This window comes from Arctopsyche grandis, chromosome 8, assembly GCF_051622035.1.
Source record: "Arctopsyche grandis isolate Sample6627 chromosome 8, ASM5162203v2, whole genome shotgun sequence".
NCBI lineage: Eukaryota > Metazoa > Arthropoda > Insecta > Trichoptera > Hydropsychidae > Arctopsyche > Arctopsyche grandis.
This window is the reverse complement of record NC_135362.1, coordinates 13,565,548-13,579,634: the sequence shown is the minus strand read 5'-3', so window position 1 is coordinate 13,579,634 and position 14,087 is coordinate 13,565,548. Positions and strand designations below refer to the sequence as shown.

Below are 14,087 nucleotides of genomic sequence, written 5' to 3'. Positions count from 1 at the left end.
TATAGTTTTTTGGCAAGTATTTGTTCATAATATAATAATAAACAATGATTTAGATGACAATTGATGATAGAATTGAAAATAAAGTGCGTTCAGAAATATAAGAAAGAACCAATAATTAATAAAGAAAACAAAAACCATAATATATGGGTAGAATTGATAGAGTGCATAAAGATAGACGTATAAGCCTACATGCGTAGGTAAGCATAGACATATGTATACAAATGAGCATGCATCAATAATTATAAACAAAGATATAGAACTATTGTTCAAATAATAATCATTGATGGTAGTAAATGAATCTGAACATATATTAACAAAGTGAAAAATGGAATTAACCAGTTTATATTCTTTAACAATAATATTAATATTAAGACAATAATCAATAATAGAAGTGAAACTATAGTTATAAATAGAGCAAAAAGTATGGAAGAAATTACAGTAAAAAATGTAATTGCATGTACAAGTATATGTAATTATAAATGAAGATATAGAATCAATTATCAAACAACAATTATTGATGATAGCAATTGAATTGAAATAAGTATAAGCAAAATAAAATATGGAATTAGTTAGTGTATATTCTTTGATAATAATATTTATATTCAAATAATTATTATTAATAAAAGTGAAAATATAGTAAAAAATATGGTGGAAAATACAGTAAAAAATAAAGTAAGAAATGTAGATATAAAATATAGAGAAGAGAATAACAGGATCGGTAAATATAATTGTCACATAAAAGAGAAGGTAAGAAAAATATAAATAAAAAATTAGAATTGATTGCTTATTCATTGAAAAAATATTTATATAATCTTTTTTAGATCGTCCAAAGTCTTTATGTGTAGAATCTTTGAAGTGGAGTTTTTTCTTAAAAGTATGTTTGAATTTCTTACCCAGACGTATTGAAACCCCTTATCTTTAGCATAGGATTTTGTTTTGGTCAAAAGTTGCTTATTGGCAATGGTTAATTGATCATTTATGTAGATTTTGGTATTATCAACACCAACACCTATATCATTAACTGTGAGATTCTTGTGTTTACGGGTAGTCGCAACAAAGTCTTCTTTAATATATCTATTGATGAAGCTCACTATAAGTAGTTTATCCGAAGTGCGGGTGGGAACTCTAGTGATATAATTAATTTCTGATTTTGGAATATTGCAATTTACAGTTTTGGAGATCGAGTCAAAAATATTAAAGACGTTTTCATTATTTTTACAAGGGATTCCTTTTATTTCAACATTGTTGAGCCTTAATCTCTGTTCATTGCTTGCGATTTTATTTTGTAATACATCAACAATATTCTTAAGTGACTCGATGTCTTTAACTTTATCCTCTACTGCACTTATCCTATTTTCGGCCTCAATAATCTTTGAACTGTTAAATTCACAAGTAGCTTTGAGGTCGCTAATATCAGTTTTTATCGTTTTTATGTCCTCTGCAAGCGACGGCAGGCATGATATGTTGCGTTTGATATCCAGGATCTCCGTAAGTAGTGTACCCAATGACGGCGAAGGTGACTCGGTCAAAGACTGAGGACTTTGTGGATTACGGCATCGTGGACACTTCCATGTAGCCCTTTTAGTAGCTCCCAATTTATTGTAGCCGCCTTCAGTAATTTTGGCACAATTAAAATCGTAATGCCTCTTACAATTAGCACATTGAACTCCATTAGAAAATTGCGTTTCACAAGATGCACAACACTGCATGATTGCCAAATTGAATTGAACTAAAGGTTGACAATCTATGAAATTCACTCTGCGAACGAGAATGTATGGACTACCCACTTGAAACTTGAATTTATATTTTTTGAAATTATTATGAATATATTTTATAAGTACGAATTAAAAATAGCACAACAGGAACAAACTTTGATTGACAGATCTTTTTATTTTTTTTATTTTTTTGTGTTTTTTAGACCGTTTAGGTACTTTAATTAAATATTATTTATGGAAGAGCTAATAACGGTGCGAATGCGTCATCGATCGACAACGAACGACGGCGAACTGCATACATATGTATGTATATTTGCACTGTTATACATATGTATGTATATTTTTATGGTGTCACCGTCACCCTATGAAATAATTGCGACGATCTCCTCACTATAGAAATAGCAGCGGCTCAGTTAAATCGAACTGACCCTATGAAGGCAAGCAATAATCTTGTAGTACACCAAATTGAACCAAAATGTACTTCCGAAAATTGAAGGATTTACCACTCGATATGATTTAACAAGTGTAGTGTGGAAAATAACGTTAATAACGTTAATAATAAAATGTTAACTCGCAAATATATTTTGTTTTGTTGTTTGTCTTGCTTTGAAAGATATTTTTAAAACTCGCTTATACTTTATAATTATTTTACTATTAATTTTATTGATATAAATAAAAAAAATGATTAAAATAAATAGCTAAAATTCATGTACGCTCATTTTTTTAATATAATACTCCGCCCCCCCCCCCCCTAGAAAGTCATTCCTTACTGGTCAATAATTTTGGCCCCCCCCCCTGGGAAAAACTGAAATGACGCCCCTGGCGTAAATGTTAAGATCCGGAAACAGAGTGGTACACGGCATGTGTTTATTTTAGTTTTGCACGTGCTAAAAAAACGCTAATACGCCTATTCTGTGCCGTCACAATCCTTGGAAAATCTCATCCTCTGGAACGTTTTCGGTGATATTTTATCCTTGTATTGACTTTGGTTTGACAGTGATCGATAACGGTGATTCTCATATTTGAAGAAATTTAGGAAAAACTTATCGAAATAATTGGATCTTACGAATGAACAACGACATGAAGATACGAACATCAAAGTTGGAAAACACGAACTCGTTCGTGTCACACTTTTGATTGTATTCCTGTCAAGGTTGCGGAGTCGCTTCAAAATTTACCGACTCCGACTTTTTCTTTATGATTCGACTCCAACTTGGACGATTTTAATAAGATCTTACCATATACACCCCATTCCTCTGTTTTACCATCACTTAGCAATACTTATAATAAGAAAAAATAATAGTGATATAATTATTGTATCACTGTAGCAGTTTAATAATTATGTAGAACTATAGACATATTATATCAACTGAGTTTGAAGTCGATCGCAAAATAACGACTGCCACAATAAAATATAATAGATCTCGTTATTGCATCTCGATGTTTGAAATTGCTTTATGAAAGTTGAAACTTGTATAGATAGGTACTTGTACATATTTCACTACTATTGGACGACATTGAAGCTGTCCGAAATGTATAAATATATAGTCTGCATATTTTTTAAAGTAATTCATTATATTTTCTTTAGCGTACAAATTCTGAGCCAATTTGTAACGCGAACCAATAATAATAATACCTACGTAATTCGAGCGATTTACACATAACGTTAAATATATATTATGAGCGAACACTTCCCGCAATTATGGCCGAGCGAAAACAATTTTTCAATAATCCCGAAGCGGTATTTTTACCCAATTTTTCAGGGCGTGTAGGTTGAAAATTTGTTACAGTATCCGTAATTGGCACCAGAGTGCCGATCAATCAGCGCGCTCTTTGAACCTGGCCATTTGTTAATGTTAACAACGAGTTTTCAACACAGATTTAATTGTTAACAAGCCGTAAGAAACATGCCGATTGAAAAAAAATTAAATTGCACTTTATTTGACTAATTGTAAAAAGTTATTGTACTCGCAAGTAAGTACCTACACTTATGTAGATACATATGTAAGTATTATATGTAGTTAAGTTGGGTTACGTGGTATATTTGAGATTCCGTAATAGTCTCTGTTATTAAAATAAATTAAAAATGCTTTATTTTACATCCATTACGTGATGGCCACATAAACTACGGCGCGTGTATATGGGGATGGTCAACGTGAGTGAACTTCCAACTTACATACTAAGTATTCCACACTTATCTTGATCGTAAGCGATGTGGGAAATTTAGCAATTTATTCCAAGACGACTTGTAATTTTGTTTTTTGTTTTCCTTCGTTTTTATTTTCTAATCGTTCCCGCTTTGTCTCATCCGCATCTCCCTGCTGAAAATATGTCTACGTAATTTTTAGTAAGCGTTGGTAGATTTTCTCGAAAGATAAGCAATTTCGAACGTATCGATACGGTACATTAATTTTTATCGTGTATATTTCATTATAATACGTCTTAATTTCTACGCTCGCTAGAGGAGCTCTAATGTCTTTTATTGGGTAATATTATCTTATTATCGGGAATGTTTAGTGTTAAAGGGAGCCTACAGCGTAAAACGATTCATCAAATGTAAAATTTTAGAGCGTTATGGACCATTTACATAGACAAATACTGGCTTGGGTGCCATTAGTTCTACATAATACTATGAATCTATTAGACACACTTTTTACGACTTACCTTTTATGGTCATATTAGTGAACAGAGGGTGAGGTTTATGATATGAATTATGAATATTATGACACTGTCGAAATTCGCTATATGCCAAGTTCAAAAGTCACAAATTTATGTAATAAGTATAATATATTTATGTACATACTATTATTTTGTTTGTTATATTACGTAGTAAGCTTTTGGTGTTACAAGTTGTAAATAATCTATTAAAAATATGTTTAAAATAATTAAATAAAAACAAACACTTTATCCCATTGACATATCGCGTATCGTGTAGGTTTGTTTTTTTTTTATTTTCTTACGATTGCATTTAAAGAATCAAGTGTTAGATTAATGCCGATTGTCAATTCTAGTAATAGGAGTTATATTTTAGTGAAAAATTTACGATGAATGCGAAATTGAAATATGCATGGAATAAATTAACGAAATTAAATATTTCTCTCGAGGATTTATTGAACGTTAAATGATCTTTCGGCTTTCGATATTTTCTCACGTTCAAAAATTTTTATATATACATATGTTCGTAAATATTGATTGAAAAACGTTCATCGTCTTGTTTTAATATTAGTTACTTAGTAACATAATCTTAATCTTAGACTTAATAATCGGCACGTTTTTCTCATCGATATTTGAATATACATATGTAATGTAAATTTGTAATATGTAATACATATATTCGAAACCGCGCATAAATGAATCAGTATTGATTTAAATATGCCTGGAAATTCCCCTTCATCATATAATACTTAAGATATTTCTTTTACTAATTATGAAAATCCTTCATAAATATAATATGTGTTCAGAAGACACATTGATTACATTCGTGGCGACATTCGAATTTAAATTTTTTGATACACATATTTTTTTTAATTTTTAATATTAACGCACAAACCCACAGAGTCAGTTTAAATATACCAAGTCAATACAATATATCAGCGAGTATTTAAATTAATTGACGTCGCCTAAATGCGGGACGGCGCGCGCATTCTCTCGTATAACGCTTTTATTTGTTTTGCTCTGAAATATTGCTTGTCGTAAAATAATTTTGTACAATTTATAATAACGCTATATATTATTTCACTGCGATATCCAAATCCAACGGATGATCGGATTTATTTCCCATATTAGCGGTGTGGAAAATGTTGAAAATACAAATGTATGTATCTATGTACCTACATACAAATGTACGTATGTACATATGCACGTAGTAGGTATGATGGATAGATATGATACTTATAACCGGTTAATCGAAACCAACGGGCGAATCTATAAATCGTCGACGTACGATAATCTCGCGCGCGGCGTATACGTTAAAATCTCGTGTGAAAATTATTACACGTATTATTGAGATAATCATTATTAATAACTGAACGGCGTGCCCCCGACCGCTCGCGTTCAATATGTTAATGAATGACCCAGGTAACAAAAATTTATGTATAGTTTTTTTGTGTTCAGGTTAGAACTTTGATCCAATAATATGACATTTTTTTTTAATTTAACTTGTTTTTAAGGTGTATGTATCTATTAGATATTTTAAATCAACATTTTTTTTTAATTCATCTAAATCAGCGGTTCGTAACCTTTTTTGACGCGCGTACCTCTTGGTAGTACATTACGCTAAATTGTACCACCATATAAAAATGATTGTATTTCATGAAATTTTTTTCTCAAGTGTAATTATATAGTATTTGCATGCTAAGGAAAGTGAAGACAGGGTAAACGCAATGGATCTGTTTTGTTGACAATTTTTGTGGAAAAAAATTTATCTGCGAAGTCACAATTATAATATGCTCAAATTTTAATACATTTATCTACTATTTCGTGATACTTCTATTACTGAAATGGTTTTAATAAAAACACAAAATTTCGAAGTACATACGTATAATGTTTTCTTTTCTTAATTGAATCTCCTTACAAAATAAATTTTATGAGATCCTTGTGCTTGTTTCGGGTAACATAGTTTTTGAAACATTCGGTTCAAATGATGCGAGATATACCCTTAAGTCTGGAATTGCACTCACTACATTTCTATATTTGTCTTTTACAAAAATATATTAAGATAAAGCTCTCTCATCCAGTTCAGTGCTAGTAAACGGCAACAGAAATGTAAGCGCTTTGTCATCATGCGTTCATATTCTTCACTAATCTAGCCAAAAATTAATAACCTTATTTTTTTAAATTTACCTTTTAAAATGCTATCATTTAAAAGTTCAAGCAAGTTCTCCTTTTTCTTGATTGACAATGACGTAAGTGTTCGAAAATCTTTATTATCAAAGGGGCTTGAAATCCACTAACCATCAACCAGGTACCACCTAGTGATACGTGTACCACGGGTTGGGAACCGCTGATATAAATGATAGAAAACGGAATACGTGGGTGAGAAGTATGACAAGGGAGAGATTGGATAGATTGAAATAGCGGAATGGTATAGTTAGAAGAATGGACGAAAGATGGCCAAAAAAAGTGCTAGAATGGTACCAGAGAGAATTTAGATGTAAGAATGTTCTTTCCGGTCGCTTTCTTCCCGTCTGAGGGGTGACTTTCCCGTCTTCTAACTTCCATAATGCGGTCCATCGTGGTCCGTCTGTCATGGCACGAACAGTAGCGCAGTTTCGAGAAGTTATAATTTTCAAAGGCGCTCAAAAATAACTTACGCAATAGAATTCCACAAAAAAAGGTAAGCACCCTCGGACAAGATAACCCCGTTGACGCTTTTTTGTGGAATTCTAATGCGTTAGTTCTCCTTGAGCATCTTTGAAAGTTTGGATGTCTCGAGAGTGTAACTATCTCGAGTGCATTTTTCCGGTCACCCCTCCAGCCATCACAATACCCCGCAGCTCGTAGTGACTCGACTACCGTTTTTCCAGTGGCAACCCTGACCTGATCACTCAATTTTGTTGGGGATTGTCCTCTTCCTCTGCTTCCTTCAAAGCTTCCCAGAACGACCAATTCTACCAGGCTGTCCTGGTCTCTTCTCGCGATGTGTTCTAATAACTGGATTCCTAAGCCTAAAACATACGAAAGAAAGTTTACGTCGGCATTAATCAACGATTGATTAGATGCTGTATGCTGAACATATTGAGGAGAGATAGGAAACGTGGGTGAAAAGTATGACGAGGGTAGTTGATATAGTGGATAGAGTGAAGAGATTTATGTAAATGACAATGGTTAGGCCACGTAGCTAGAAGGATGGACGAAAAGTGGACAAAAGAAGTAGTAGAATGGTACCCGGGAGAATGCAAGAGAGTGGCGAGATTAAAATTGCAATGTGCAGATTTCGTAGTTACATGAGTGGATGAAAGGTGGACAAAGAAAGTGCTCAGAGCTTGAATAAATTACGCATGTACCTAGTTCGTTCCATTAAATTTCATTAACGCCAATGTACATATGTAAAATGTATGTAGTTTCGAATCATAAAAACCTCTCTGTTTTTACATATTTGATAATTTAAAATATGTAGTGCTTGTACTCTAATACAAATATCACTTCATGGAAATACCAACAGTCACAGTAGGTACTTAAAAATACAATCCATTATTTAGCAGATGGAGTTAGTGTCGCACGACCATGCAATTTTACATCATCTGCTCGGTGAGCTCGTGATTTAGTGATAAATTGAGACCATTTTTCAACGGCCATGCCCGTTCGTATCACAGTGCTAGAAAAGAAGGTGTTAATGTTATGACATTTAAATATTGTTCGAAATAAAGTGTAAATATATTGGTTATTTGAGTATATGTATGTACATATGTGCATATGTAGAGCAGTTTTATATGTAGAATATTAATGCATCTAGTATATATTATATGTTACAGTTGAAGTGTATCTTCCAGTTGTAACATATTTTGACTAGTTGGAATATATTCCATCTAAAATGGTACCAACTACCGTTATAGTTCAAGTGGATTTTCAATTGTAATATATTTTAACTAGTTGGAATATATTCCGTCAGTTGATTCATATGGCGAATATCATTACAACTGAGAATAAATCTCAACTATAAGTTGTTACCAGGTTAGATGGAGAGGTTAGGTTTTCGCCACTCGACTAGTAAATTGAATTGGAAAGTCACATTTATGTTTTGAACACATTCTTAGAGTTATCGTAATATGGTTCTCATTGCCATAATTCGTAAAAACGTATTATTTAATTCTATGCCATTCGTAAAAACATCTGAACAGAACTCAACTGTTATATTACAACTGGCGCATATTGTTTAAAGTGTAACGTACTAGTTGAATTTTATTCGAATATGAATGACCTAAAACGCCAGTTGAAACACATAACAACCGAAAATACACTTCGACTGTAACATATATTATTATTATTATATACATTATATATATATATATATATATATATATATATATATATATATACATATATATATATATATATATATATATATATATATATATATATATATATATATATATATATATATATATATATATAAATGTAGGAATGATTTTTAAACGAGCCGTAATTGTGGTTGGTCAAACTGCAAGGGATAAAGTATGAGTGTGGTATGCATGGGAAAGACCGGATGCGTGTTGTTATGGTCACTTGTTGGAGAACAAGCTCGAAGCATGTGTTAATAAATACATAGTTCTGACTTAATCTGCGTTTCACTTGGAATCCTTCACATCCGGATCCTATATTTGGGGGCTCGTCCGGGATGCCCGAAGACATTCCAGTGACAGCCAGAAGCGGTCAGACGACGACGCGGAGTTTTGACAGTTGAGGTTAGGACGCGCGCGCGATGACGAGATCGCGTACGAGCTTAAAGGCGAAGCCCGTGACGTCGGTGACGTCACGTCAGCGAACACGCCACACGACGATGATGATATCCACGACGACGCCAGTGGCAACGACGACGAGGGAGATACCACAGTTCAATTTCCGAGATCTGGAGGTTGGTTTCGGTCTGCCGAAATATAACGGCAGAAATAGCCCTATTGCAGTGTGGATTGAGCGCCTCGAAGAAAACGCGCAAATCCTCGGCTGGACGGAGACACAACAGTTGGTGTATGGGCGGATGCTGTGTGAAGGAACTGCCAAGGACTTCTTGGACTCGGAAACGGGCATCGTCACGTGGGCGATACTTAAGGAACGATTGACCAGAGAGTTTGGCCATCAGTTGAATAGTGCGGACGTGCACAGAGAACTGAGGTTAGAAAAAAAGGGAAAAGCGGAAGACATTTTAAGCTACATTTACAGGATGAAGGGGATTGCAGCCAAGTGTAGTTTTATTGAGGAAGAGGCGATTATCGCGTACATAATTGGTGGACTTGGGTTTGATAAGTATGAAAAAATGACGCTGAGCGGGGCCGGTACAATCCAGGAGCTGAAGACGCGAGTTACGCAGTGCGAGAAAATTAGAGAGGACGACGAACCCAGGGTGGCGGGGCCCGTAAGAAACCGAGAAAGAGAGAGACCACAATGTTACAATTGCGGAGGACGTGGACACTTATCAGCCGACTGCAGATTCAAGAAAAGAGGAACCCGCTGCTTCAATTGCAACGAGTTTGGGCACATATCAGCTCAATGTAACAGCACCAAAACAAAGACTGTCTTGACAATACAAGAAGAAATAAGAAAAGAAGTCAGTATCCCGGGTGCCGCCCTGTTGGGTAGCCCTATCACAGAATCCGTTCTTATGTGCATTGACGGCAGCAAAGTGAAATGTGTTAAAAAACCGTGTGTTTTGATGGAGGTTAACTTAGAACGGAGTCTGCCGAGGAGGAAAAAAGAGCAAGACATGAGGGATCGTAAGGAAGTGTGGCAACAGGCATGTAAAAGACCTTTGCAGCAACGGGCTTCACGAGAGATGTCTGCTCAAAGAGAACTCATTGTTTCCAATGATGAAGAGGACGATGCAAACATGGCTGATGGAGGTGTGAACCTGGCTGATGTAAGTGTGAACAGTGATGGTTTGCACAGAAAAAGACCTTTGCAGCAACGGGCTTCACGAGAGATGTCTGCTCAAAGAGAACTCATTGTTTCCAATGATGAAGAGGACGATGCGAACATGGCTGATGGAGGTGTGAACCTGGCTGATGGAAGTATGGACGGTGATGGATTGCAAAGAAGAAGACTTTGGGACTACGGAGACATACCGTTTTCAAATACAGATGAACCACCCGATGATCAATTTGGAAAAGGATCTAAGGATTATAGTCATTTGAAGAATTCTGAAGATGAGAATAAAGAAAAGGAAAAACATAAAGACAAAGAGAAAGATATGGCTAAATCACAAGAAGGATTAAGGGACCCAGTCAAAATTTCAACACCAAAAGACACTGTATTCACTTTCAAGCTCAGTCGTAGTCGGATTGATGTTAATTCAATGGAAAAGAAAATAGAACCATGGATTGAGAAAAGACTTACTGGATGTATCAGTGAGCTAGCTTATCAGCCGACTGCAGATTCAAGAAAAGAGGAACCCGCTGCTTCAATTGCAACGAGTTTGGGCACATATCAGCTCAATGTAACAGCACCAAAACAAAGACTGTCTTGACAATACAAGAAGAAATAAGAAAAGAAGTCAGTATCCCGGGTGCCGCCCTGTTGGGTAGCCCTATCACAGAATCCGTTCTTATGTGCATTGACGGCAGCAAAGTGAAATGTGTTAAAAAACCGTGTGTTTTGATGGAGGTTAACTTAGAACGGAGTCTGCCGAGGAGGAAAAAAGAGCAAGACATGAGGGATCGTAAGGAAGTGTGGCAACAGGCATGTAAAAGACCTTTGCAGCAACGGGCTTCACGAGAGATGTCTGCTCAAAGAGAACTCATTGTTTCCAATGATGAAGAGGACGATGCAAACATGGCTGATGGAGGTGTGAACCTGGCTGATGTAAGTGTGAACAGTGATGGTTTGCACAGAAAAAGACCTTTGCAGCAACGGGCTTCACGAGAGATGTCTGCTCAAAGAGAACTCATTGTTTCCAATGATGAAGAGGACGATGCGAACATGGCTGATGGAGGTGTGAACCTGGCTGATGGAAGTATGGACGGTGATGGATTGCAAAGAAGAAGACTTTGGGACTACGGAGACATACCGTTTTCAAATACAGATGAACCACCCGATGATCAATTTGGAAAAGGATCTAAGGATTATAGTCATTTGAAGAATTCTGAAGATGAGAATAAAGAAAAGGAAAAACATAAAGACAAAGAGAAAGATATGGCTAAATCACAAGAAGGATTAAGGGACCCAGTCAAAATTTCAACACCAAAAGACACTGTATTCACTTTCAAGCTCAGTCGTAGTCGGATTGATGTTAATTCAATGGAAAAGAAAATAGAACCATGGATTGAGAAAAGACTTACTGGATGTATCAGTGAGCTAGAACCAATATGTGTTGACTTCATTTATGGTAAATTACTAGCAGAATATCTGTGGGGTGACGGCAGATTCCTCGGACAGTCACAGAGAATCGCCGAGGGCATTGGATAGAATTTAAGTTGCACCGATGGAAGTGAAGTGTGCGTTTGTGAATTAGAGAATAAGTGAAATACCTGGAGGGTTTTTAGTTAAGCCTTACTTGTAATTTGATGATTGAAAAGTGTAATGTTTTATTGCTTATTCTAGTATTTTTTGGGAAGTGCTTGGTACATTGAATCATGTTTTAATGTGGTTACATGCTTAGAAGAATATAAGATAACTGTATCGAAATGTAATTCTAGTAATGTTTTAAAATGTGATTGTTTCTGGTGTAAAGATTTAACCTGTCATTGTAAAGGTATTGATTTTAATGTTTTATTGCTAATTCTAGTAATGTTATAAAATGTGATATTTCCGATGTAAAGATTTAACCTGTCATTGTAAAGGTATTGATTTTAATGTTTTATTGCTAATTCTAGTAATGTTTTAAAATGTGATTGTTTCCGGGGTAAAAATTTAACTTGTCATTGTAAAGGTTGTGATACCTTTCTGTTTTGTATTGCTTGTAATAATTTTACATAGTAATTGTGATACCTTTCTGTTTTGTATTGCTTGAAATAATTTTAAATTGTAATTGTGATGATTTATGTGTAACTTTAATTGTGATGATTTATGTGTAACTTTATTGAAGATTGAATTGTGTTGAAATGAAAAATTGATTTGTAGTGAAATGTGTAACGATTAATTTGTTATAATTGTAATTGTTATGTAAATTGTAAAATGATTGATGTATAAGTGTATTGAAATGTAGTTGTGATGATGATTGTAATTGTGATGTAAATTGTAATTGTGACAATTGAAAGCATGTTTAGAAGAATATAAGATGATTTTATGGAATGGAAGATGAAACATTGTTGAGGATGATAGAGGAAATGTTTTAAAAGAATGTGAGATGAAACATTGTTGAGGATGATAGAGGAAATGTTTTAAAAGAATGTAAGATGATATATTGTATAGAGTAGAAGATGAAATGTAAAAGAATGTGAGATGAAATGCTGTAAAAATATAAAAGACAGAATGTCATCCGAGGGCGAATGACAGTCAGGAATGACCGAAATGTAGGAATGATTTTTAAACGAGCCGTAATTGTGGTTGGTCAAACTGCAAGGGATAAAGTATGAGTGTGGTATGCATGGGAAAGACCGGATGCGTGTTGTTATGGTCACTTGTTGGAGAACAAGCTCGAAGCATGTGTTAATAAATACATAGTTCTGACTTAATCTGCGTTTCACTTGGAATCCTTCACATCCGGATCCTATATATATATATATATATATATATATATATATATATATATATATATATATATATATATATATATATATATATATATATATATATATATATATATATACATATATATAAATACGGTAATCTGTGTGTGTGTGTTGTCCTAACGCTAGCCGAACATAATGAATCGATAAAAAGCCTAAGCTTTGTATAAATTTATTTTTTCGAGACTTGCGGCGGTGTCGAACCAGTGATCTCAAAATAGCCTCATTTAGGTCTAAACTGAAGTTAAAGGTCACTAACACCACGCCAAAGCCGATTCTTCAATTCGCCTTTTTTTTAAACATTAATTAAAATTTCGTTCTCGCCATATAAAAACAGGTAGTTATAATAATGTTTTTTAGTGAGGTTTTGAAGCATTTTTTTTTGTTTTCATATAAAACAATTAAATATATATTTTTAATTGAAATTATTGGAATTAATTTATATTTTAACTATATTTGAAAAATAAAATTGTCGAAACTACCCCCTCGCGCCCAGAGCACTGTACGCTTATCAATAATCGTACAGAACGTATGGGGAACCAATCACAGTCGAGTGTTCGGTGCGTAGTCACGTATCAACGGCTGTTGTCGGCAGTCATCGGCTGTCGCGGATCGAGTGAATCGATTTCGAATGCGATTTCGATTTTCATTTCGTTTTTGATTTGATGTTTGACATCAGCATGAAAAGTGAGGGGCGTACTACTTCGTAATTCGTAATTCCTAATTCGTGTATCAATTCCTTTCCGAAACCACCCGTTTCGATTTCGATTTTTAGTAGCCTCGGAGCAATAGCCCCAGAATGGCGGCGACTGCAAGGGCGCTGGGGGGCGGCGGTGGCCGGGGTGTTTCAGTTTCGGATCCCGCTTACTGTTTCAATTCCGGATCCCAATTTCTTTTTCAGTTCTAAATCCTGATTCCTTTTTAATTTCCGGTTTTGGATTGCATTCAGTTCCGGATACCGATCCCTGTTTCAGTTCCGATTCCCGATTTCTGT

At 34.8% G+C, this 14,087-nt stretch overlaps 1 protein-coding gene across 1 annotated transcript; it reads left to right on the top strand.

Moving 5' to 3' along the window:
- Window positions 1-8,921: 8,921 nt before the first annotated feature.
- LOC143915364 (uncharacterized) lies at window positions 8,922-13,037 on the top strand. The gene is made up of 2 exons (XM_077435981.1): window positions 8,922-10,774; window positions 11,717-13,037. The coding sequence occupies exons 1-2, from the start codon at window positions 9,136-9,138 to the stop codon at window positions 11,722-11,724; spliced, it is 1,647 nt and encodes a 548-aa protein (XP_077292107.1). The 5' UTR covers window positions 8,922-9,135; the 3' UTR covers window positions 11,725-13,037.
- The last annotated feature ends 1,050 nt before the right edge of the window (window positions 13,038-14,087 follow it).